This window comes from Odocoileus virginianus, chromosome 2 (assembly GCF_023699985.2).
Source record: "Odocoileus virginianus isolate 20LAN1187 ecotype Illinois chromosome 2, Ovbor_1.2, whole genome shotgun sequence".
In the NCBI taxonomy this organism is placed as follows: Eukaryota; Metazoa; Chordata; class Mammalia; order Artiodactyla; family Cervidae; genus Odocoileus; species Odocoileus virginianus.
Window position 1 is genome coordinate 20,142,846 of NC_069675.1, and position 26,497 is coordinate 20,169,342.

The 26,497-nt window shown below is 40.6% G+C and overlaps 1 protein-coding gene, 1 long non-coding RNA gene and 2 other non-coding genes across 4 annotated transcripts in view; 2 read left to right on the top strand and 2 right to left on the bottom strand.

Moving 5' to 3' along the window:
* Positions 1 to 3,474, bottom strand: part of HNRNPLL (heterogeneous nuclear ribonucleoprotein L like) — a 38,743-nt gene extending 35,269 nt beyond the window's left edge. The window contains exon 1 of the mRNA XM_070476963.1: positions 2,904 to 3,474. Within this exon, the coding sequence (XP_070333064.1) occupies positions 2,904 to 3,089 (186 nt within the window). The 5' untranslated portion in view covers positions 3,090 to 3,474. The remainder of the gene's footprint in view (positions 1 to 2,903) is intronic.
* The window catches only part of LOC110139441 (uncharacterized), a 30,454-nt gene continuing 6,355 nt past the window's right edge, over positions 2,399 to 26,497 (top strand). The window contains exons 1-3 of the long non-coding RNA XR_002314497.2: positions 2,399 to 2,730; positions 19,028 to 19,158; positions 21,462 to 21,627. This is a non-coding gene — a long non-coding RNA (uncharacterized lncRNA). The remainder of the gene's footprint in view (positions 2,731 to 19,027; positions 19,159 to 21,461; positions 21,628 to 26,497) is intronic.
* On the bottom strand, positions 8,363 to 8,434 carry TRNAC-ACA (transfer RNA cysteine (anticodon ACA)). The gene has a single exon. It is a non-coding gene; the product is annotated as a tRNA-Cys (tRNA).
* LOC139031596 (U6 spliceosomal RNA) lies at positions 11,338 to 11,444 on the top strand. The gene has a single exon (XR_011484095.1). It is a non-coding gene; the product is annotated as a U6 spliceosomal RNA (small nuclear RNA).

Consider the following 26,497-nt stretch of genomic DNA (forward strand, 5'->3'; position numbering starts at 1 on the left):
ATATTCACTGGAAGGACTGATGCTGAAGCTGAAACTCCAACACTTTGGCCACATGATGCGAAGAACTGACTCATTTGAAAAGACCCTGATGCTGGGAAAGACTGAGGGCAGGAGGAGAAAGGGACAACAGAGGATGAGATGGCTGGATGGCATCACTGGCTCAATGGACATTAGCTTGAGTAAACTCCTGGAGTTGGTGATGGACAGGCAGGCATGGCGTGCTGCAGTTCATGGAGTCGCAAAGAGTTGGACACGACTGAGCAACTGAACTGAACTGAAGCAGATAAAGATATTTACTATTAATGTGATCTTGAAGGTCATACCTGCTAAATTTAAGAACACAATTTACTCCACAAGAATAAAGTAACTGCATAATACACAGCATGAACTTCCATAAGCTTTATTCAAAATGTAGTCCAAAGAATGCAAAACACTTTGGGAGTTTTCGATCTTCAAAGCACCAAAAGACACAAATCTGAAGTGTGTCTTAATTTCTCATATCCAAACTGCAAACTTATTTCTTTTTACACCTTAAAAACATAATTTACAATGACTAATTCATCTTTAAATCAGGAGCATTTGCATAAACTGTTCCTCAAATACATCCTCTTTAAACCTAGTTATTATTAAAGAATCAAGAAAACCCATGAAAAGCCGAACAATGTAAATCTCTGAAGTCTTACTGCACACTTTTACAATCTTCCAGCTAGTGTTGAAAAGGTTACCCATCATTGGACCTAATCTGCATTTACCTAAACAGTTTGATCACGAAGGCTTCTGGGGCTAGGCTGAGGTGCAGTCAAACCCTTCTCAGTTAGATGAATTACCATATTTCTGAATGATGATGCACTAGACAATAAATTTCTATTCAGGGCATTCCTGTCCTAGTAAAATTTTATTATATACAGGTTTCCACAGCTGCAATGATTTCAAAATAGTATCCAAAATTACATGAAGAAAAATGTTTAAGAACAGGAAAAATAATCCTTCATTAGATTCAACAGTGCAATATTGGCTCTACTATTAAATAAAAGCAATTCACGCTCTCCTAAGAAAAAAAAAGCAGTTAAAATTTGAATTTATAACTCAATCTACATACATTAGTTCCTGCCTGGGTAGTTTAAAAGCTGCATTAGATCAACCACTGAATTACAACTTCAGGTATGAAAAGCACAAAGTTCAACTTTCACATTTTTTTTTTTCAACTTTAACATTTTATAAAGAGAACTCAGGACAGTAGTTAACTGACTTTACCAAGGCCACACATTGTATACTAGCTAAGATTTCTGACTCCCCAAGCCCTGCCCAGAGCTATTTCCACTACTAAATACAATTTATTTTGAATGTATTAATAATACATTATTTTCTTCCCAACATCTAAAATAATAGTATTGGCTTAATATTTAATCTGTTTTCAACAACAATTTTTCGTAAACTGGTTAAAGTATCTTTCCAAGACACTCAATGAGACATTTCACGCCACCGCACAAAAACTCAACCAAGACTTTTGGCAAAAGAATATGCTGATTCAATGCATCTAAATATCAGTTATAATATTCCAACATTCCTGTTTTCAGTTTCCACGATGGAGTTGACTTTGAACTGAAACTTCCTAAGAAGAAATGCACTTCTTTTATTCACACTTCCAAGTTACACTTTGAATATTCCAAATAGCTAAGCACAGAAGTTGAAAGCAGTATCTAGCCATAAGAAAACTATTTAGAGGAATAAAAAGTTCCTTTTTTAAATGTCTTGCAACATTATCCTCTTTGTAAACTCTAAATTCTACTCACCAGAATTTATGTTAAAATGCAAACAAGAGCTGAAAGACTTCTGACTTCTAATTTGCCTTATAAAAGGTGAAAAACACTTTAATCTGATATTAGAACATATATGCAATTTCGAAAATTTCATGTATAGTTTTTTTTAATCAGTTAGAATGTTTCATGTTTAAAGACACATAAGTCATAAAGACAACTTAAGTGCACCAAAAATGGCAAAAAACTTTTGCTTTGCTTCACGTCCTTAAAGTTTCCATTCAACTGAAGTTGAGTTACCACTTGATGCGGATGAAACGACTTTCACATTCCTTCTGACTCTATCTAAGCTTTTTGACGCGGAAAAACAAGAATGTCGGAACGTGTGTCTGATGCAGTTCTGAGTTCAGTTTTATGGAACAAATTGGAAACAAACTGCCCAGGAAAAACTGAGATTTAAGATTCCTTTTAAAGTAGCGGTACGCGAACACCTGCCAACACATTTTATTTTTAATCGAAGAGCCGAAAACTGTACTGAGCAATAGCCATGAAACTGGGGAGCAAAGCATGCGCGCCAGGCCTAGCAAGAATAAAATTTTAATTAAACCTTGAGGGGAACGGGATTGTGAGCCCCACAGCGTAATCTGTCACTGAGCCGAGGCTCTCCTCAGCACCTAGGCGTAGAGATCCCTGGGCGGAACCGACGCCACCATCCTGCGATCTAGACCAGCGCGTGGATGCTGCGGGCTGGGGGCTAGGGGCTGAAGTGAACGGGTTGTCCGACGCCCGTCAACAGCCTGAGGAGTTAAACTAACAAAGGGCTAATCGCGCACCAGAGCCCCTTCGGAACGGAAGCAACGCCTCGCGCCGCCCCCCGCCCGCGACCCTCCCTAAGTTCAGGGCCGGCAATGGACTCGCAGCGGGGCCTGCGGCCAGGCCGGGGCCGGACTCGCGATCGGGATGCTGGAAACAGGTAGGGCGAAGAATAAAAGCCCGAAAGAAAAGAGTAGGCGCTTCCCAACCTGGTCAGCGCCGCAAAAAAGGAAAACGAGGAGGGCGAGAGGCCCCGGGGCCGAGTCCCAGCCGCGGAGCCCTGCTTCCCAGGGAGCCACCAGACTCAGCTGACGGGCCGCCACGCTTTGTTACCGGCTGTGAGAAGCTCCGGCCGCCGCCGCCATCGCCCCCGCCCCGGGGCGTCGCTTCCCGGCGGTTCTCGCCTTCCTCGGCCGAGTAATCGATCTCCCCCTCCTCGGTCTTGAGGCGCTTGGCCTGGCTCTCGTAATCCCGGTCCTCCTCGTACGTCTCCCTGGGGGAGGATGAGGAGGAGGACATGGCGGCGGCCAGAGGGACCGGCCGGCAGGCCGGTGGGGGTGGCGGCGGGGTGCGGGCCTCGGACGCCGCCGGCCAGTCCCCGTCACCGGCAGCGCCTCTCCAGCAAAGATCTGCGCGGACAAGCAGTCCGCGGGGGCCCCGCGCCCTGGAGCCGGGTGGCTACGGAGGGTTGGCGGGATGGGGAGGCACCCCGGGAAGAGGCTCCGGAGCAGCCGCTCCCCTTTATCACGGGGCCGACATCCAGCCTCTCCCTCCTCCTGCGTCTCCGCTCCCAGCCCGGAGGAGCGAATCTAAGGATGGGGACGCGACCGTGGCTTCCGGTCTTCCCTCCTCCCCTAATCCGCTCCTCACCGCCCAGGCCGAGCCTCCGCCCCCGCCTTCAAGGCAGCCGCCCGGGATCGAATCCAGCCGCAGCCCGCGGGAAGCGCCCCCCTCCCCAGTCTGGGCCTCGCTCCCTATTGGCAGAGGGAAAAGTCGACCAGGCTTCCAATTGGCTGTAAGGACCGTTCGTCAAAAGCTGCCCACAGACCGGCCTCGTCCCCCCACCCCCTCCCAGCCCCTTCTGAACTTGCGGCTGGCCTGCGAGTCCTGACCGCGTAACGCCCGCCGCGCGCTGCGCGGGAACCGTTGCTACTCGGCGGCCGTTAGCGCTGTTGCGCCATCCCTAGGGGAGGCGTGGAGTCAACCACGGCGGACGAAGAGGCGTGCTGTGGGGCCAGAGCTGCGGGTGTTAACCACCCTCCCGCTAATTTAAATGCTTTTATTACTTCTCTTCAAAAGAAAATTCCTGCCCGTACACCTCACACAGCTCTGAAACTACAGGGGGTGAAGAGAGAAAAGAGCTTAGAATCGTGAAAGTAGCCTTCTCCCCATGTTATGTTCAAATCTGATACAAGTGGGTGGACTCTCTCCGCTCCTCTAAGTAGGTGTTCCAGAACAGTCAACATTTCCTGAGGTGCAAATCTGAGGAAGACGCTCCGCTGGGTGGACTTTCCGTTTGATCATTTAGCACTCCTGGGTCTTCTACACCCTTCTTTCCTGAATATACTGAGGACTTATTTCAGACTTCCGTATAAAGTTTCATCCCAATCCTTCCCTTTCTGGGCGATCTATTTGTTTCATTTTTCACATGATCATTTATTCTTTTTGGGAGATAAGAAAGCTTATCAAGAGTGTCTGCCTTTTGGACCACACAGAGCTCATTTCCTCTCTGGAAACCTGAGGCCTCCACAAGGTTCTTCTCATCTTGTAATAGGGCCCTTTATACCTACCTATTAGGATGTTCTGTTTTGAGGCCCAGAAGCGCTTGGAGACAGGAACTGGGCTCTTTTCATCTTTGCAAAGCCAGTTTCTGAACAGGCCCCTGCACACAAGTTATGCTCTTAGCAAAACGGAGTTAGTGGTTTTTGAGAAATAAAAGTCCAGTGTCTTTCAGGAGAGGAAATGGCAAAGCTCAGGCAACCTAACTGCCCTCTGTGACTTGAACCCTTGGTGGAGTGCCTAGGACCAAAATTCACTTGTTTCACATGTCCTTGTCCCTCATATGCGTTCCTAAATATGGCTCTTCCTTTCCTAATGGTGTGGATCATTTCCTCCCCCAGACTATTCTCTTTCCAGTTATTTCCTCCCAAAGAAAGCCATTTTTATTTATTGCTGACAGTGCTTTCACCTACAGTGTTTTGTACTTTATAATTTACACTGCCTGTCATTTTAGGATCCAATTGCAAGTTTTTTCACAACACAGTACAGCTAGACTAAATTCTTGTGTGCCTGCAGATGTACACTGATAAAGTAGAACCAAAAAACAACTAGAATTTATTTAATTACTACAATAAAGTGAAAGTAGAAGTATCAAAGAGGAATCTCAGACGACGAAACATTGAGAGAGCGCTGGGAACAATGAGCAGAGCCCAGTGACCTTGTACAAACTTTCCAAATATCTTGTGTGATACTGAATATATTTAAGTTCTCAAAGCCTACCTCCAACGTATGGATTCAGTTCAGTTCAGTCACTCAGTCCTGTCTGACTCTGCGACCCCATGGACTGCAACACGCCAGGCCTTCCTGTCCATCACCAACTCCCGGAGTCTACCCAAACCCATGTCCATTGAGTCGGTGATGGCATCCAACCATCTCATCCTCTGTTGTCCCCTTCTCCTCCTGCCCTCAATCTTTCCCAGCATCAGGGTCTTTTCCAAGGAGTCAGCTCTTTGCATCAGGTGGCCAAAGTATTGGCGTTTCAGCTTCAACATCAGTCCTTCCAATGAATATTCAGGACTGATTTCCTTTAGGGTGGACTGGTTGGATTTCCTTGTAGTCCAAGGGACTCTCAAGAGTCTTCTCCAACACCACAGTTCAAAAGCATCAATTCTTTGGTGCTCAGCTTTCTTTATAGTCCAAATTTCACATCCATACATGACTATGGAAAAACCATAGCCTTGACTAGATGGACCTTTGTTGGCAAAGTAATGTCTCTGCTTTATAATATGCTGTCTAGGTTGGTCATAACTTTTCTTCCAAGGAGTAAGCATCTTTTTATTTCATGGCTGCAGTCTCCAGTGATTTTGGAGCCCCCAAAAATATAGTCAGCCACTGTTTCCAGTTTCCCCATCTATTTGCCATGAAATGATGGGACCAGATGCCATGATCTTAGTTTTCTGAATGTTGAGTTTTAAGCCAACTTTTTCACTCTCCTCTTTTACTTTCATCAAGAGGATCTTTAGTTCCTCTTCACTTTCTGCTATAAGGGTGGTGTCATCTGCATATTGGAAGTTATTGATATTTCTCCCAGCAGTCTTGCTTCCAGCTTGTGCTTCATCCAGCCCAGCGTTTCTCATGATGTACTCTGCATGTAAGTTAAATAAGCAGGATGACAATATACAGCCTTGACGTACTCCTTTCCTGATTTGGAACCAGTCTGTTGTTCCATGTCCAGTTCTATCTGTTGCTTCCTGACCTGCATACACATTTCTCAGGAGGCAGGTCAGGTGGTCTGGTATTCCCATCTCTTTCAGAATTTTCCACAGTTTATTGTGATCCACACAGTCAAAGACTATGGCATAGTCAATAAAGTAAAAATAGATGTTTTTCTGGAACTCTCTTGCTTTTTCAATGATCCAACAGATGTTGGGAATTTGATCTCGTGTTCCTCTGCCTTTTCTCAATCCAGCTTGAACATTTGGAAGTTCACAGTTCACATATTGTTGAAGCCTGGCTTGGAGAATTTTGAGCATTACTTTGCTAGCATGTGAGATGAGTGCACTTGTGTAGTAGTTTGAACATTCTTTGGCATTGCCTTTCTTTGGGATTGGAATGAAAACTGACCTTTTCCAGTCCCGTGGCCACTGCTGAGTTTTCCAGATTTGCTGACATATTGAGTGCAGCACTTTCACAGCATCATCTTTTAGGATTTGAAATAGCGCAACTCGAATTCCATCACCTCTACTAGCTTTGTTCATAGTGATGCTTCCTAAGGCCCACTTGACTTCACATTCCAGGATGTCTGGCTCTAGGTGAGTGATCACACCATCATGATTATCTGGGTCGTGAAGATCTTTTTTGTACAGTTCTTCTATGTATTCTTGCCACCTCTTCTTAATATCTTCTGCTTCTGTTAGGGCCATATCATTTCTGTCCTTTATTGAGCCCATCTTTGCATGAAATATTCCCTGGTATCTCTAATTTTCTTAAGAGATCTCTAGTCTTTCCCATTCTTTTGTTTTCCTCTATTTCTTTGCATTGATCACTGAGGAAGTCTTTCTTATCTCTCCATGTTATTCTTTGGAACTCTGCACTCAAATAGGTATAGCTTTCCTTTTCTCCTTTGCTTTTTGCTTCTCTTCTTTTCACAGCTATTTGTAAGGCCTCCTCAGGCAGCTGTTTTGCTTTTTTATTGGAGATGGTCTTGGTCCCTGTCTCCTGTACAATGTCACGAACCTCCGACCATAGTTCATCAGGCACTCTATCAGATCTAGTCCCTTAAATCTATTTCTCACTTCCACTGTATAATCATAAGGAATTTTATTTCGGTCATACCCAAATCGTCTAGTGGTTTTCCCTACTTTCTTCAATTGAAGTCTGAATTTGGCAATAAGATGTTCATGATCTGAGCCACAGTCAGCTCCTGGTCTTGTTTTTGCTGGCTGTATAGAGCTTCTCCATCTTTGGCTGCAAAGAATGTAATCAATCTGAATTCGGTGTTGGCCATCTGGTGATGTCCATGTGTAGAGTCTTCTCCTGTGTTGTTGGAAGAGGGTGTTTGCTATGACCATGCATTTTCTTCGCAGAACTCTATTAACCTTTGCCCTGCTTCATTCTGTACTCCAAGGCCAAATTTGCCTGTTACTCCAGGTGTTTCTTGACTTCCTACTTTTGCATTCCAGTCCCCTATAATGAGAAGGACATCTTTTTTTGGGTGTTAATTCTAGAAGGTCTTGTAGGTCTTCATAGAACGGTTCAACTTCAGCTTCTGCAGCATTACTGGTAGGGGCATAGACTTGGATTACTGTGATATTGAATGATTTGCCTTGGAGACAAACAGATCATTCTGTCATTTTTGAGACTGCATCCAAGTACTGCATTTCGGACTCTCTTGTTGACTATGATGTCTACTCCATTTCTTCGACGGGATTCTTGCCCACAGTAGTAGATATAATGGTCATCTGAGTTAAATTCACCCATTCCTGTCCATTTTAGTTTGCTGATTCCTAAAATGTCGACATTCACTCTTGCCATCTCCTGTTTGATCATTTCCACTTGCCTTGATTCATGGACCTAACATTCCAGGTTTCTATGCAATATTGTTTTTTATAGCATCAGACGTTGGGTCCATCACCAGTCACATCCACAACTGGGTGTTGTTTTTGCTTTGGCTCCATGTCTTTTTTCTTTCTGGAGTTATTTCTCCACTGATCTCCAGTAGCATATTGGGCACCTACCAACCTGGGGAGTTCATCTTTCAGTGTCCTATCTTTTTGCCTTTTCATACTGTTCATGGGGTTCTCAAAGCAGGAATACTGAAGTGGTTTGCCATTCTCTTCTCCAGTGGACCACATTTTGTCAGAACTCTCCACCATGACCCATCTGTCTTGGGTGGCCCTACATGGCTTGGCTCATAGTTTCACTGAGTTATACAGGGCTGTGGTACATGTCATTAGATTGGTTAGTTTTCTGTGATGCAACCCCATGGATTGAAGCCTACCAGGTTCCTCCACCCATGGGATTTTCCAGGCAAGAATATTGGAGTGGGTTGCCATTTCCTTCTCCAGGAGGTCTTCCCAACCTGGGGATTGAACCCAGGTCACCTGCATTGTAGGCAGACGTTTTACCATCTGAGCCACCAGGGAAGCCCACCTATGGATTCTACCAAGTTAAAATGCGGCTCTCACACCCCTCAGTTGGTAAGGAAACCCAGCCTTGCTGAACGTTGCTGCTATACTCATGGTTTACTTAACTTATAGTAGGTTAGAGTCAATATGTACTAGTATTTAACTTAATTCTTTCTTTGGACAGCTCAAATCAAACTGTTAATTTAAATGACTTAAGAGGTAGAGATTTCCTGGTGGTCCAATGACTGAGACTCAGTGCTCCCAATGTAGGGGTCCTGGGTTCGCTACCTAGTCAGGGAAGTAGATCCCACATGCCGTAACTGTAAGATCCCACATGTGGCAACGAAGATTGAAGATCCCATGTACTACAACTAAGATCTGGTGCAGCCAAATAAATAAATAAATATTTTTTAAAAGATTGAGAAGTAAAACTCAGGAAGCATGTTTAAAAGACATAGGTTTTTAAGTTCACTCTGAGTGACCTTTGAGCTTGTTGCAGATGAGTTGTTCAGCGACAGTAAGTTCTTAGATACAGAAAATGCTAATTAGCCTGTCACTAAAACATGAGAAGAGCTAAAGAAGGAAGGCATAAATTTTATTCTGCATAATTTAACTTAGGTGAGATAAAGAAATTACACACTTCCTGGTTAGCCAGAAATGCCTTTAAAACTCAGAAATAGTTTGTAATTCACGCAAATAATCAGTTATTTAACTTAACTGGAATCTCTTTTGCACTACTTTGTGCAAAAGTAGTCTCAGGCCTTTGACAAATTGTCTGCTTGATTGGATTGACTGTTGTTGATTGGTGTAGGCAGCAGCCTTGAATTCCCATTGACACAGCTCACAGGGGACTACAGGGTTATCCTAGAGCGGGAGAGAGGTTCATGGACAGTCTCAGGAAACTATAGTCAAGGTCCTTTAGCCCCAAATTGCCTTTTAGTTTTAAATCTCATTGCTGACCTATATAAAATGATTTATAAGATATTTTGCTGGACGATGAAGGGACTAGAAAACTATATAGCTGGTTTCTGTCTTCTCAAAGCTTGCAGTTAAATTGAGGAAACAGGGCACATACTCAGGAGAGACTACAAGGCACATCTAAAGTGTAAGTCACTCAATCGTGTCTAACTCTTTGTGGCCTCATGGCCTGTAGTCTTCCAGGCTTCTCTGTCCATGAAATTCTCTGTGTAAGAACACTGGAGTGGGTTGCCGTTGATTCTCCAGGGGATTTTCCAGATTCAGGGATCAAACCTGGGTCTCCAGCATTTCGGGCAGATTCTTTACCATCTGAGTCACCAGGGAAGAGCCCCACAGAGCACATCTAACATGCATGTAATAACAGCAGCCACTTAGCATGCTGTATACTGTGCTAACCACTGCAAGGGTCATGGCAGTAAGTTCTGACAGAAACCCCCTAACAGAGGCATTATTATTGCTGTGGCCATGGTACAATTAAAGAAAGTCTGAGAGAAGTTGAGAGACCTGCCCTAGAGTCACAATTAGTAAACTGGAAAGCCAAGACTGGAACCCAAGAATCTGATTCTAGAGCCAGTACTTTCATCAAGAAGAATGATGATTTAAGTGTTATTTACTGCCACAGACATACAGATCAAATTTAGAGTCACTTATCATGATACTTATCCATTCACTAATTTCTAACAGGGCTTACACCTGTAACTCTGGGAAGGCATAAATAGATTATCACTTTTTTCACTGGTATAAGGAACTTCAATTAGCTTCCATAGGAAATTACAAATATACTGTTTTAGTATTCATTTAAAAATGTAATTTCTATAGACAAGGCCCAGAAATCATAAAGTCTCACCATCTTCTGATGGATGCATTGCTTTGAACAACTAGAGATGCAAATGATAAGATTTTATGCCCAAACTCAATTTTCAATATTGCTTTTTTGCTGAATACACAAAATTTTGTTTCCTGCCTTAGCTTCTGCAAAAATCAAAGCCTTCATCTTACCTGTGAACAATATTATCCAAAGGATTGTAACCCTAGAGATGTGTTTTAAATAAGACACAGTTAACATGAAGGGATTCTCTGGTAGCTCAGCTGGTAAAGAATCTGCCTGCAATGCAGGGGACCCCGGTTCAATTCCTGGGTCAGGAAGATCCCCTGGAGAAGGGAACAGCTACCCACTCTAGTATTCTGGCCTGGAGAATTCCGTGGACTGTATAGTCCATGGGGTCGCAAAGAGTCAGACACAACTGAGCGACTTTCACTTTCACTTTAACATGAAATCCAGCTTCAAACAAAGTCCATTCAGAAATATTTCAATTATTAATAGTTCCTATGAAAGTTTGTCAAATCCAGAGTTTGATACCATTTTCCTTGTATGAGATCACCAAGAATGAGCACTATGGTGCTATTACCAAAACTAACCCCTTTAATTCCGTTCACATTTGGTTAGTTTTGGTGAAAAGAAACCACCGTTCCAGGAGGATGCGCCCTGCAGGAAGTGCATCAAAGCACTATTACCTAACTGTGCAGTCAAGTGTAACCACAATGGTATTCTATTTCAGATGCTGTCACCCAGCACATTCTGCTTTGGGCCGGAGCTGCCACTGTGTTTGGTCTCTTCAAAAAAAAAAACAAAACAGTAATTTGTGACAAATCTGCAAAATGAATACACTGACCCTAGAAGGATATGTGGTATATGACCAGACAGTGACAGGTCATATTCTTGTTATCAGTTATAGCCACTTACCCCTAGTCTTAGCAACAATATTGACATTATTTTTACCTTCCTGTCTGACTCATGTGAACTGATAGTGTTTAGACATCTTTAAAATAACTGTAATAAATAGAGTAAAATCATAGCATCTGTTCACTGTTTAGAATAAATAGAATTTATCAAAATAAATTCATCTTGCATATGAAAATAGAGGTAAAGCAAAATTAACCAGGTGCTCACTTCGGCAGCACATACACTAAAGTTGGAACCATACAGAGAAGATTAACATAGCCCTTGAGCAAGGATAACATGCAAATTCATGAAGCATTCCGTATTTTTGAAGAGTGGACATATGTATACCTATGAATGATTCATGTTGATGTATGGCAGAAAACCACACAATATGGTAAAGCAATTATTCTTCAATTAAAAATAAATGAATTTTTAAAAATTTAACCAGTAGCTGTTAACATTTAACAAAATGGTATTAAGTGCTACAGATCACCCCAATAATTAGTGACCCGTAGCATGTAATACCTTTTTGTTAAATATGAGCTCTCATCTAACAATTATCTTGGATATGGCCCACCCCACCCCACCCCATCAAGGAAATTTTTCATGAGGAATTTACTAATAACCTCATCCTTTTCTGATCTTTGATGGCCGATATAGAATGACAAGGAATGCTAACAATAACACATAAACTAGATTTTTTTTCGTTTTTTTTTTGTTTGTTTTTGACCTTACCGTGTGGCATGTGGGACTTTAGTTCCCCAACCAGGGATTGAATCCCTGCACCCTGCAGTGGTAGCTCAAAGTCTTAAGCATGGGCCCACCAGGGATGTCCCTAAACTAGACTTTTTAGACCTCAGTTTTTTGACCTTTGCTGTCTAGCTTTCTTGGCCTGGCAATGTCTTTCATTGTAAAGGTTATTCAGTCGCTAAGTAGCGTCCGACTCTTATGTGACTCCCATAGACTGCAGCACGCCAGGCTTTCCTGTCTTTTATATCTCTGGGAATTTGCTCAAAGTCATGTCCATTGAGTCAGTGATGCCACCCAACCATCTCATCCTCTGTTGCCCCCTTCTCCTGCCGTCAATCTTGCCCAGCATCAGGATCTTTTCCAGTGAATCAGGTGGCCAAAGTAGTGGAGCTTCAGCATCAGCACTTCCAGTGAATATTCAGGGTTGATTTCCTTTAGGATCAATTGGTTTGATCTCATTGCTGTCCAAGGGACTCTCAGGAGTCTTCTCCAGCACCACAATTCAAAAGCATCAATTCTTTGGCACTCAGTCTTCTTTAATGTCCAGTTCTTACATCCAAACATGACTACTGGAAAAACCATAGCTTTGACTGTACAGACCTTTGTCAGCAAAGTGATGTTTCTGCTTTTTAATATGCCATCTAGGTTTATTATAGCTTTTTTTCCAAGGAGTAAGTGTCTTTGAATTTCATGGCTGCAGTCATATGTTAGGGGACATTTTAATCAAATAGAACAGATTTTAAACAGAATTGTATAACTGTTTCTTTTGTTGCTGTTTATTTTTCCAAACCATTGCACCACTTTCCCCACACCCACCTATAAGACCAGAAAATTAATAGGCCACCTTTATTTTAAGACAAAAGAAAAGTGTCTTGCCCATACATCATCCCCCCTGCACTACACCCTCAGGAACCACAGGTCAGCTGTTGTGTTTGGCCTAGACCTATGCTGTCCAACACAGTGGTCACTAGTGACGCACAGCTATTTAATTTAAATAGATAAATATAAGGTTCAGTTTCTGAGTCATACCAGCCATACTTAAGTGATCAATGACCACAAGTACAATTGGCTGCAGCTTTGGACAGTACTGGACTGAAGTGTAACATAGAAGATGACTGTGTCTTTTTCATCTTTGTGTCTTTAAAACCTAAAACATTGCCTGGTATGTAGGAGGCACTAACTAACTAGATATTTCTTGATCTAAATCAAGCTTCTCTTTCACATAGCTCATGAAAAAGAAACACATAAAATAAAGCATGTGAACTTTGCAAATTATGACTATGCAGGTGTCTCAAAGACTGATTTATAATTTGATGTGCTCTTCACCCGTATTTGAAACGAGATCATTTGTAAGATATAATTCTGTTTTTCAAACAACTAAACAATTAGCTTATTTTGTGCACTGAATGTACCAAGATATGTATTATTTAAATGTGTAAAGCAACAATTGTATTAAATGTGAGAGAGGCATATTTAGTAAAAGGTTTCCGATCGTGGATTTTTTTCAGAAGTAGAAAATTCCTCTCCCAAAATAAGTAGTCACTCTATGATTTATCTTTCAGAATACCTTTATAGGAAAATCAGGATTTGTACTGAATTGAGAATTAGGCAAACAAAAATATTTCTCTTTAAAGGTGCTCTCATAAGCATCCAATGTTGAAACCCTTGTAGGATAAAATTCTTATTACTAATTATAAACACCCAGCACTGTGTAGCACTTTGCTGTGTATAATGCAGTTTCACATAGTTGGCATCATTTGATTCTCACAGAAACCTTATTAGGGAGGACAGGTCCTTCCTGCCTCCATTTGTCAGATGAAGTTCAGAAAGACTAATCTTTTGTCTCTAAATTCCCATAATCTTTTCATTATACCAATGAGGACACATGAACTATCTGTGGTGATTAGATTGGAAATGGAACTTTTAATGTCTATGCTCTATTTAGATGGAACTACTTTGCTGGAAATATAATTTGTAAAACAACATGTAATTTCTGTGATCTAAAACTATTGTTTGACACATCTGAAAAATATATATATATATATATATATATATATATATATACAATCACTTGTTTCAGAAAAAGCCTTCAATAAATATTTGTTAAATCAATGAAAAATGCGTGGTCCTAAAAACAAATTGAGCAGATTATATCAGTCAAAGTTAGGCTGCAGAGAACAGAGTACACTCCAGTTAGTAATACACTAGAAAAGAATAATTGAGAATATTAAGGGAGCAATTCTCAAAACCACACCTCAGAGCTAACACCAAAAGAGATATGCTCTTCCTTTTTGAGAAGCTTGACATCTTCAGAACTATGGCACTTCGGCCACTGTCTGGAAGCTACCAGAATCAAGAAGCTGTCACTTCCTCAGCAAGCTCCAGAATTACACCATACCACCTGCAATCTGAACCAACAAAATGGATGCACCACCCATGCTTCCTAACGTTCACAAAACTAAGACTGAACAATGACACCTCTGGTAACTCTGCTACAGAAGAAAAAATTGCTTCCACATCTGTACCTATCAGAGAAACAGCTTTCCAAATCTTACATAAAGGGTTTGTTGAAACCTACATACTTCCATAATATAAGAGCTGCAACAGATTCTAGAGAATGTGATCTTGGCCCACCAGTCCTCTGCCACACAAGAAGCATATTTGAAGCTTGAAGGAGATGACTGTTAGGTGCAAGCTTGTTTATCTTCCATACTCAAAAGAATGTTTGGTTTAAGTAGACCATGCATTTTTGTGCTGCACATTTCACAGAATACTGAATACATACATATATATATATATATATATATATATAATACTCTACATATACTTTCTATATATAGAGAGAGCTCCATGCTGCCAGAAAAGTTACAAGAGCAAATCTCAGATCCCAGGCAGGAAATGCACAACTTCTTGCAAGGTAAAAAACATGTTAATGATTATCTATTTTGCCTCCAAGCAGTCTAGTAATATTATCCACTATTTTCTAGATCAGTGCTCTCAAATTTTAGTGTGCATGTAAATCACCTGGGCATCTTATAATAATGCAGATTCTGATTCAGTAAATTGGGATAGAGCTGTGATTCTGCATTTCTAACAAGCTCCCAGGTGATGCTGCTGCTGCTGATGTGAAGGCTACATTTTGAATAGCATTTTATCCTCTCCAACCAGGTTGCCCATTGAATGGAGTATGCTGAGATGATTCCCTTCAATCCCTGGGGCAGTTAGGTTAGGCTAGGTGCAGGCAGAGCCTCCAGGTTAGATGGCTCCACCTTACATCATTGTGCAATACACATATTAATATTTTCTACCTATACTGTGATGTGGGAAGCATTTGAATAAATGCTTGAATAAGCATTTCCATTTTTGAATCTTGGTCAAGTATTGACCAATATGTATCCTCATTTTGGAACCTAAGTCACAGGTAGTTTTTTAAATATTAAATATTCTTTCAACAAATTAATAAAACTAAAAATAGCAATAATCAACTTATGTATCACCAAATCAATTCTTGTAATAAAGATTTTTTTTATTAAAGTATACTTGATTTACATTTTGTAATGTCTACAGTGAGAAAAGAATATATTAATATAGCAAGTTATCTTTGTCCAAAAGCAGTTTTAAGATGGTCTCAGCTGTTCTGCCAATGACACCAAAATGACCATAGGAAGGGAGAAGAAAGTCAATCTGCTTGATTATTTCCATAGTACAATGCTTTTTGCAGAAAAGAAGTAAAAATTTGTAAAAATGGTTTCTCCACAAATTCCGAAGTGTAATCTATAATTAAGACATTTTATATGTATATGTTTGGGGGTTTTGTTTTTGTGGTTTTGGGGGGAGGTTGTTTGAGGTTTTTGTTTTGTTTTGTTTTTTGGTTTTGTCCTGCAAACAGTAAGACAGACTTTAGTCATTTTAAACTAGGTAAGGCAGCCATTCTACCTAATCAAATTGAGTTCTTTTCACAAGTGGTAACATTTCAACTACTCCTTAAACAACCCTTTTATACCCCATTTCTCAAACCTATCAACCAGCTAGAGGTGGAGTAATAAAGGGGTAATTGCTGGGTGAGCAAAGAAGGGAATTTTATAATCACAACCTTACATGGAAAGAAAGCTGTCTTGTATGTACCATGGTGTGGGGTTCTGAATGGTCAGGGCACCTTGGGTATTGTATGCCCGGGGGAGAAGGGCAAAGAAAGCTAAGACTGCCAAAGACAAATTTCCCCTGCTTCACAACTTTAGGAGATTAACTCTGCCCGCTGTTGTAGTGGAGAAGGAATGTTGGCTTGCCAGCGAGTGACCTCTAGTGCTCTTAAAGCTCTACAGACACCTGATGTGAAGAGCTGACTCTTTGGAAAAGACCCCGATGCTGGGAAAGACTGAAAGTAGGAGGAGAAGGGGACACAGAGGACGAGATGATTGGATGGCATCACTGATTCAATGGACATGAGTTTGAGCAAACTCCGGGAAATAGTGAAGGACAGGGAAGCCTGGTGTGCTGCAGTGCATGGGGTTGCAAAAAGTCAGACCTGACTGAGCGACTGAATAACAACAGTCTTAGAGATTCAAATAAGAAAGAGAAGAATGGGTTAAAGAAAACAATCTACAAATGAAATGGATCAAATCATCAAGTATTTACTGATTGCTGTTTATCTCCTGGTATTTTAGAGAGATTAAGTTCTGACATGCCAGACTTCATAGTTCAGTAGTGGGACAGATTCAGTGATTCATAATCCAGTTGATACTACTGCCACATTCGGAAAGAATTCTTATTTATAGACACTCATAACTATAAATTCAGTTCTCTTCTGCATTTTCAGCTAGGCATACAGCCACCCAGCTAAAGACTTCACTTCCCAGCATGCCTTGTAGCTAAACATGGCCACATGAGAAAATTCGTACCAGTGGAATATAAGTAGAAATGATGGTGCAACTTCTGCGCCATTGGTTTAAAAAGAAATTGCTTGACTTTCATGACCTTTCTTTTTCCTATATGGCTGGAGTACAGATGTGCTGCCAAGTTAGCTTTCACCGTGCACAACACCAAAAGAGCAGAATAGCAAATTAAAGGCACCTGGTCTTGGAATGGTTTTTGTAGAGCAGCGCCACCCCCATGTACTTACAGACTGTTACATGACAGAGGCAAACTCATACTTTGCTTGTGTACTTTATTTGGTGACCTGTTGTCTATGACAGTTTCTAGACTAAACCTAGCATATCCATGTCAGACCCTCCAGGGAGGGAAACTGGATTGCTGGAAATCCCAATTTGAAAAAATATTTTATATATTATTTTATACTTTTCAGCTTTTGTGCTGTGTATATGTATTCCCTAGTTATTAAAAATTCATCAATCAGTTAATTAATTTTTAATGCCTTTGTGTCCCTGCTAAACAAAAACCAATGTTATCTTGCTAGAGAGTGCTTTTACATCCTGGCCAAGAGGAAGAGGAATGTATTTGTTCCCAGGTCTTTAATATGTTGGCTTCTACCACCAACCTTAGCAGATATTTCTAGCAGAGTCTGATAGCAAGGGCAACAATTCTTAAATCATTAAGTATAATGATAAGTATAAGAACGAATCATAACACGAATGCTAATTGTTTTATGGGAACACCAAACTTTCTATGCTATCATCAGCCCCAGTAAAGTCAGACACATTCAGTTAGTCACTTCATGTGTTACTGCTCTTACCCCTCTCTGACCATTCAATAAATGTTTATAATAATGTACATTTTTCAACCTGAAGTTGTGCACTAAAGATACGAAGATGAGTAAGACACCATCACAGCTCTCTCTGGATCCATATCAGTGTGTGTATATATATATAGGTGTGCGTTTCTTTTTTTTTGACCAACATGTGGCATGTGGGACCTTAGCTCCCTGACCAGGGATTGAAACCCTGCAGTGGAAGCGTGGAGTCTTAACCACTGAACCATGAGAGAAGTCCGAGTACTTATATTTTAGAGAAGGCTAAGGCACATGGTTCTTTTCCTCCCATGGACTTAAGTGATATTTCATAAAACAGTGAGGAAGGTAATATGGGAAAGAGAAATCCTCTGCTCCTGAAATCACATTGCCTATTCAAAGGCTGAAACTGTCAGATAAAATCTTCACCCAGCACCATTACTTCCCACTTACAAAATCAGAGCATTAGAAACTGTAATTAAAGGCAAACTTCAATTCTCATTAATAAGCTATTAATAATGAATGTGTTTTGCTAAGCTAATGTTTATAAGGTCCCTATACCAAGTTTGAGCCATAAAATAATACCATTTATCAAAGTAATTTTACTCATAATAATTTAGGTTTAATCCAAACAAATTTAAAAGCTATGTACATGAAGGTGCTCACATTATCTATATCTGAGAGCGGGGAATCATTTACATAAATTATGATTGTCAAATAGATAAAATGAGGAATAACTCTAAGAATCTTGTTACAAAAAGGGATGTATTATTTAACAGTTTTGAAAAGCATAATACAAATGTGTGTGTATGTACAAGGGTTTCTTAATCTTGGGACTATTGGCATTTTGGACTGGATCATTCATTTTTTTGAGAGGGGCTTATACTTTGTAATGTTTAGCAGCATCCCTGGCTTCTACCCATGAGATGCCAGTAGTGTACTCCTGCCCCTAGTAAAGACAATCAAAAATGTCTCCAGACATTTCCAATTGTCTCCCAGGGGGAGTGGGAATCACCTCTTGTTGAGAATCCTTATTAGATGAACTACATATATAGTATATATATATATATATCTGTGATCACAGTTATGTAAAACCTATGCACATAGAGACAAAGCTGGAAGGCAATTTGGAAGATTTTTAAAAGCATTTGTAATAGGATGATGAAGTTTCTGAAGCTTGTAAACATTCTCTTTAATATTTTTGAAATGAAAATATTAAGAGTGTTAAAATTAAGGACTGTTAGGATTTACAAAATCTTCTAAGGAATTTAAATCTTTAAAGATTATTATATTGATACATTTCACTATTAGAAATAATGTTTATCTCCCCACTACAAACATATCATCAAAAGAAACTTTATTTAGATGGTTACAAAATCATTTTTAAAAAACTCATAAAGCCAAATTGATATGTGATTCAGATGAGGAAGAAGGACACAGTGACTCATTAATACTGCATGTGACTCTTATTCTGCAGAATGCTTCTTGACTCAGTCCACATTCAGAGTTGCCACAATTTCAAAGGAAAGGAACTTCATACAAGAAAAAAGTGAATTCAGAATTATTCCATCACCAATCTCCATGACTGGATTTGAGTAAGAACTTAATGTATGTTTGACTTCAATGAGAAAGTTACTGAAAACATTTTGACAATGCCCAATTTTGTTAAAAAAAAAAAAAGTATTAGGGATTATAGCATATAACATTTGCAGAATAAATGGGGAAACAATGTAAACAATGACAGACTTCATTTTCTTGGGCTCCAAAACCATTGCAGATGATGACTGCAGTCATGAAAATAAAAGATGCTTGCTCCTTGGAAGAAAAGCTATGACAAACCTAGACAACATATTAAAAAGCAGAGACATCACTGTTCTGCCAAAGATCTATATAGTCAAAGCTATGGTTTTTCAAGTAGTCACATATGGATGTGAGAGTTGGACCATAAAGAAGGATGAGTGCCCAAGAATTGATGCTTTTGAACTGTGGTGTTGGAGAAGACTCTTGAGAGTCCCTTGGACTGCAAGGAGATCGAACCAGTCAATCCTAAAGGAAATCAGTCCTGAATATTCATTGGAAGGACTGATGCTAAAACTGAAGCTCCAATACTTTGGCCACCTGATGCGAAGAGCCTGACTCCTTGGAAAAGACCCTGATGCTAGGAAAGATTGAAGGCAGGAGGAGAAGGGGACAACAGAGGATGAGATAGGTGGCATCACCGACTCGATGGTCATGAGTTTGATGGACATGAGTTTGAGCAAGCTACAGTAGTTGGTGATGGACAGAGAAGCCTGGCATGATGCAGTCCATGGGACTGCAAAGAGTTGGACATGACTGAGCAACTGAATGAACCGAACTTACAGTGTTCATTCCATCATTTAATGGAAATGAGCCCAAGAAATAGAACTTCTGTTTATGAATGTGTGATAAGCAACACGGCCAGTATAGAACACAGAACAAAGAGTGTAGGCTATTCAACCACTGTAGGATTAGGAAAGAATAAGACCATTGTCTCATTTACATAGCCATTCTGTTCCCTGCTCCATTACTACGGGATGATTAAAAGCTAATTTTGGAAGTCTCAATGACATTATTCTGAAAAGCATTCTATCTGAAAAGCATGTGATCCAGTGGACCTCCACTTTGGCAAAGAGAATGATGGTTCTGGGGCATATATTTGAATCTGTAAACAAAGGTGTTGGTTGGAGGTTTGGGTGATTTGAAAACTGAGAAAGAAAGGAAAAGAGAGCAGATTGTGAACAAGAATCTGTCAGACCCAAGTAACAAAGAACAGAGTGGGCTGGGGATATCGTCTTCATTTCTGCATAAGTGGAGCAAAGCAAGTACAGTAAGTGCTGTGTGGAATTCAGCAGACAAAAAGCAGAATTTATCTGGTGAGTTCCAGCAACAGGGCTGGTGACTCCTTCAAGCAGATTTTGAACAAGGGACTTCCACCAGGAGATTAGGCCAAGACAGGAACATGAGCAGATTTATTCCTAAGTGCGTGCAAAATACCCAGTCACAACTCCTAAATTAACTGGTGAAGATTTTGTGAGAGGAAGTTATTGCAGTCTTTTGGGTACACGTTTATTGTTGATGTGACTCTTTTGGTTCCCGTAGGCTAATAGGTGTGAGAACATTCAGACTATATCTGATTAATAAAAAATATCTTGCAGTTCCAGTTTTATATTTGCTAGGTATTCCTCACTTTATAAAATAAATATTTCAGAAAAGTTGGTAAAATTCTTTTTTCCTTATGAAAAACCATTTTTAGGTATAATTTACATACATGAAACCATTATGTTCTTTTTCAGTCAGGAAAAAATTGGATTAAAAACTTGATAAGAAGAACATTGAGATGAAGACTAGGTTGGAGAAGTCTGGGCATTGACAAGTCAGAGGGGCACATCATCTCCTCTAAAATTATTCCTCCTCTGTTAGCCACTTCCATGGTCTCCATGTTCACAGCTAGCAATTTTTTAAGCTCATATTTATGAAGCCTAATAAATGAAGCTGTAATAGCAACCTTTCTACAGGTACTATGGTCATCACACTAAATTAAATTTTACTTAATTATTTCTTAGAACAAGTCCATTCCATGTTTATTCTAAAAGCTTGGAATGTTTTATATCAAATGATATAATCTCTGGTGGGGACCATGCTTGCTAGCACACAGGATAAGATTCTACTCCACAGGTACTGAATGAATCTGTAATGGACATCATTTATTTTTAATAGTCTGTTTCCTTCCCTTTAGACTAGAGCTCTTCTTTCCTGTTAGGAACTCAATGCAGGTATCTTAGTTGGGGCTGAGCTTTCAGGGCCACATGACCATCATCACAAGAGGGCACAAGTGGCCAGATGAGGCCAACCAGAGTTACCCATTTCCTGACTGTCATTTCTTGTTTCAGAGATGTACAGGTATCCCAGCAGAACATCAGAATCACCTTCAGGAATTTTTCGTCAGAGCTATTGGGAAAGGCTTCTCTCTTTTCTGGATTTGCTAAGCTGGAAGGATAAACATCTGGGACTTGAGAAACCCAGGACGAAACTTCAAGAGATGAGCAGAGCTAGGAGGTAGGGAAACAGCCCTGATGACATCATTTAAGCCCCTGGATCCAGTAATATCTAAAGCCCACTCCATGTTAACTCCTTTTTCTCTCCTACCATCTGCTCTGAAGCAGTAGGTTCAATTGCTCCAGTCCCAGACTTATTTACCTGAGTTTCCTGCATTGCAGGCAGATTCTTTTTTTTTTTTTTTTTTTTTTGCAGGCAGATTCTTTACTGTCTGACACACCAGGGAGGCCCTTGCCCAGCTCACCAGGAGTAAAAAGTCTCACTATTTCCCAATCCTGGATTCCTTGAATTTCCTTCAGGCATTTGTGCAAATGAAACAACTGTTGAGACAATTAGAACATGCAAGCACATGATTTATTGTCTTCATTAACTTTGACCAAAGTCAGGGAGAAAGATACCAGGTTGGAATTACCTAGAAGCTCTCTCAAGTCCATAGGGTCTAGATAATCCTTTTCACAAGCAAATTATTTTCTTCATGATACTACTCTTGTATCTGCGGTCAAACACTTCCAAATCATTTCCAAAATTCCTCTCTAGATAGTTCCCCAAGGTTCAGCTAGTGAGACTACCTATGACTTTGCCCTATAGTTATTTACTTAGTGTGCATGTGGTCTTTGTCATTATGATAAAGAGTATGTTCTATTGCTAGAACTACTGTGGGGAAAGAGCATACATATCACAACCTGAGTGAAGCTTGAACCACACCAGACTTATTTCCACTGTGTTCTTCACTGCCCTTGCTTTTGTGTTCACAAAAATATAGACATTCTACAATTTCTACCTGTTTCTCTTCTTGTTTGTCTCCTTCCAAAATTTCTAGCTGACATGTTACTTTGTCTTGAATTTATTAACTTATTTTACTTATACTAATTAATATAGATAGCTTATGTTCCTCCTATATAATAGATTATTTCTCTGAATTTCGCTTTTAGACCAAAATTGTTCTTTCAGTTCCCTGAATCTCCCAACTGGCATGAGCCAACCAGTTTTTCTTTTGCTTGAGCCTGTTTGCACAGGGTTTCTTTCACTAAAAAGTGACTGAAGAAAAAATGACTCAAGGACTTCCCTGGTGGTTCAGGGTCTATACTCCGTGCTACCAGTGCAGGGGTTCTGGGTTCAATCCCTGGTCAGGGAAATAGATCCCACATCCTGCAACTAAGAGTTCACATGCCGCAACTAAGGATCTCACAAAGCAGCAGTGAAGATCGAAGATTCCATGTGCCACAACTAAGACTTGGCACAGCCAAATAAATGAGTATTTAAAACAATTAAAAAATGACTCAAGCTCCTTCAACAACCTGCTCAACTGTTAAACCTTTCCTGGGAGTTTTTATTCCTACAGCCAATTATTGGGATGCTAACTGTCATAATGCCTGGGATTAAAAATTAAGTTAACTAGATAAAGGAAGAAAGACATGGCAGAGTGACTACACGTCTATTCCTCCTCTCAAGCACCAATAAAATAACAGTAAAGAAATACAAGTTGGAGGGGAAACAGAAACCAAAAATATTTAACAAACTTACAGAAGATGGAAAGTGAATGTAGTAATAACTAAGAGAGCAGAGGGAGTGGAAATCTAAGCATTTCAGAGGGGAATTTCAATGAATGAACTAATACTGAAAGTCTCAATGTTTGGAGGTAGCAAGTACCACAAAAGGTGAAGTGAAGATGTGGCTTTTAAAATTAGTGGGATTGGTGGACAAGTTTCGAAAATGGTTGAATCCCTAGTCCTGGGTCCCCTTCCAACTCTAAGCAGCCAGGTAGATATTCCCCCTCTCTACTCACCACTGCTCAGGAGAATGGAAGTTCGTACTCTGGAGAAATTAACCCAAAAGGCTCTGAACTTGGAGACCAAGCTACACACAGGGCAAGGACAAGTCACTGAGTTGAAAACTGGTGTATTGTATAAGAAGCTATATGCTGAACCACAGAAGCCCTAGCCACGTCCCTTTCCTGCTCCCTGAATGCCAGCAACCAAACATATACCTAAAGGATCTGCCTACCAATGCAGGAGACATGGGTTCCATCCCTGGTCCAGAAAGATCCCACATGCAGAGCAACTAAGCCCATGCGCTACAACTATTGAGCCTGCAGCTCTGGAGCCTGGGAGCCACAATGCCTGAGCTGCTGCTCTGCAACGAGAGAAGCCGCCACAACGAGAAGCCTGCACACCTCAACTAGAGAGTGCACACCTCAACTCACCACAGCTAGAGAAAAGCCCGAACAGCAACAAAGACCCAGCATAGCCAAAAGTAAGTAAATAAGTTTAAAATAACATCACAATTTCTAGAAGAGTTCTCATTGGTGGGTACATGTAATTAAGATCTACAGTAAGTTCCCAACATGGCTACCAAAAGCATACAGTAGGCTTAAATGTGAGCCTGTCATTGTGCAAAAATAGCTCCCATACTCATGTGCAACATACTCTGTGATAAAACTTTATTCATTTCTATCTTGTTAGAACTCAAGCTCAAAGCAGGATCTTTGCAAGGATCCTGGCTTTGTTTCTATCAACAGTGCCTAGAACAACAGTTGGAATATAGTAGGGCTCAATAAATATTAATTTAACGAATGACTCTCCTGACTTCCGTCTTTTCTTCTTGCTTTCCTGCTCTACCTCCTACTACTTTTGCAGAAGAAAACCACCACATGTCAGGCATATGAGGAACTTGACTGCAAAAGACAGAACTGCTGCCTAGTTCCTATTCTATCCTATAGTATTTTCACATTGTGCAGCTGGCAAAAGGGTATTTTCAACCATAAAGAGGTAGCTGATGCCTAGAATTGTTTTTACCATACCCCCAGAAATATGATGAAGAAAAAGAATTTGCATAGACTTTATTTACCTCTACCCCTACTACCTGTATAAAGCATGTGGTCATGGTTGTTTATGAATGAAGACATTAGTGACCACTGTCATTGGCAAAACTCCTGTCTTCTTTATGCTGAAGGTTTAAGGAGGAGGGAGTAGAATGGTGAAGACAGAAGGTCATTTAGGACACAGGTCTGAAACAGTGCATTTTTAAAGTCACTTTGATGTAACCAGGTCAGAATTGCCATATATAAATGTGAAATCACTATTTTAAAAAAGCTCCAAGTATGAATGCAATAGACACACTTAACTTTAGCCCACCCCTATCAGAACTATTACTAAGACACCATTTCCAAATTTAATGATGACTTTTTTGGAACTGAGAATAACATCCTGCTTATTTATTTTTTGTTAATTTTTTTATTTATATAGTCCCTCCTCAATCAGAGTCTAATATATACCAGATCAAGAATAGCATAATCTTGAGGTGTACAGAAAATAGAAGTATCTATACTCTAGTGTAAAACAGTGTTTCTCACCATTTTTAAAAAACTTTCCTCCTTTTTCTATAAATATTGATACAAAAATGCCAGGTCTAACAAACTCATTTTCCTGAATTTCCCTAGCCATCAGATGGTTAAGACTCACTCCTTTCGCTACATGGGGACATGGGTTCAATCCCTGGTAAAGGAATTAAGATACCCCTCCCCTTTCTTCCCCACATGCCCTGGAGCTGGGCCCTAATAAATAAATTCGTTTTCCCACTTTACAAGGAGATTTTGTAAAGCTCTATGTTTTTAGTTAGACTTTGAAAAATGCTGAATTAAATGATCAAAAATCTCTCAGTCTTGGCTTTTAAAGTCTCTTGAATGACTTAGTAATGAGGGTAGATAGATGATCAGTGACTTTGGGAAGATAGTGGCTCAGTGATAGGAATTGTAGAATTCTGGGGCAGTAAGGGGAAGAGCCTGCAATCTAGGGGGTGTCCAGGATCCTTCTTAGTCACTGTTCTGGAAGGACTAGTTTGGTCTTATCCCTTGATGATGAACTTTTAGTTCATATGTTTTCTTCCTCTCTGCCATTTAAGATATTGTGCTGTTACCGCTGAGGGAGTTGATGGTTTTGTCCATTTGTTTTCAGTCATGAAGTCTCCACAGAGCTCTTTGTCCCAGCACAGGCCTCTACTCAGTGGTGCGAGGCTAAATATTTAACAACTGGCTGTCTCCAAATTACCTCAGGTCCTCAGACCCCTAACTGCACAGGGTGCTCCCTAGGGCACCTCTTGTGGACCAGCCTGTTACTCTGGTCTGCTATAGACCTTCTTGAATCTCTGGCTACTGTGAAAGAATAGGACTTCTCAAAACTCTCACAGTGTTTCTTCCTCTGGTCTCTAGATAAGTGGAGATGAGAGCCTTAGGTGGCCAGAAGTGGACAAGGACTCCAGAGAGTTACACTGAGTAAATTCATGGTGGTGTCCTATACCTACCACTTTATACCCCTTCTCATGCAAGACTGTCACTAGTCAGGTCAGAGAGAAGCTTGGAGAACAGCTAACTTTCCTTTCCCTCTTGGTCTCAGTCTCCAGTAGTCAGACGCCCATCTTTATCAATCTCATTCACTTTTCCAACAGATATTGTCCTTTATGTACAAGGTACACAGTAGTGAACAAACCATGATCTTCATTTGTTCTCTGAGACTGTAATCTCCAACAGGAGATGTATACACAGACTATGTTTCTTTTAATAAGCACATTTTAAAAATTATTTATTCATTTTAGCTGTGGTGGGTCTTCATTGCTGTTCAGGCTTTCCTCTAGTTGTGGGCAACAGGACCTATACTCTAGTTGACGTGCATGGGCTTCTCATTGGAGTGGCTTCTCTTCTTGCAGAGAATGACTCTAGGGTGTGTGGCCTCAGTAGTTGAGGCATGTAGGCTCAGTAGTTGCAGCTCCCAGGCTCTAGAGCACAGGCTCAATAATTGTGGCACACGGGGTTATTTGCCCCACAGCATGTGGAATCTTCCCGTACCAGGGATGGAACTTGGGTTTTCTGCATTGG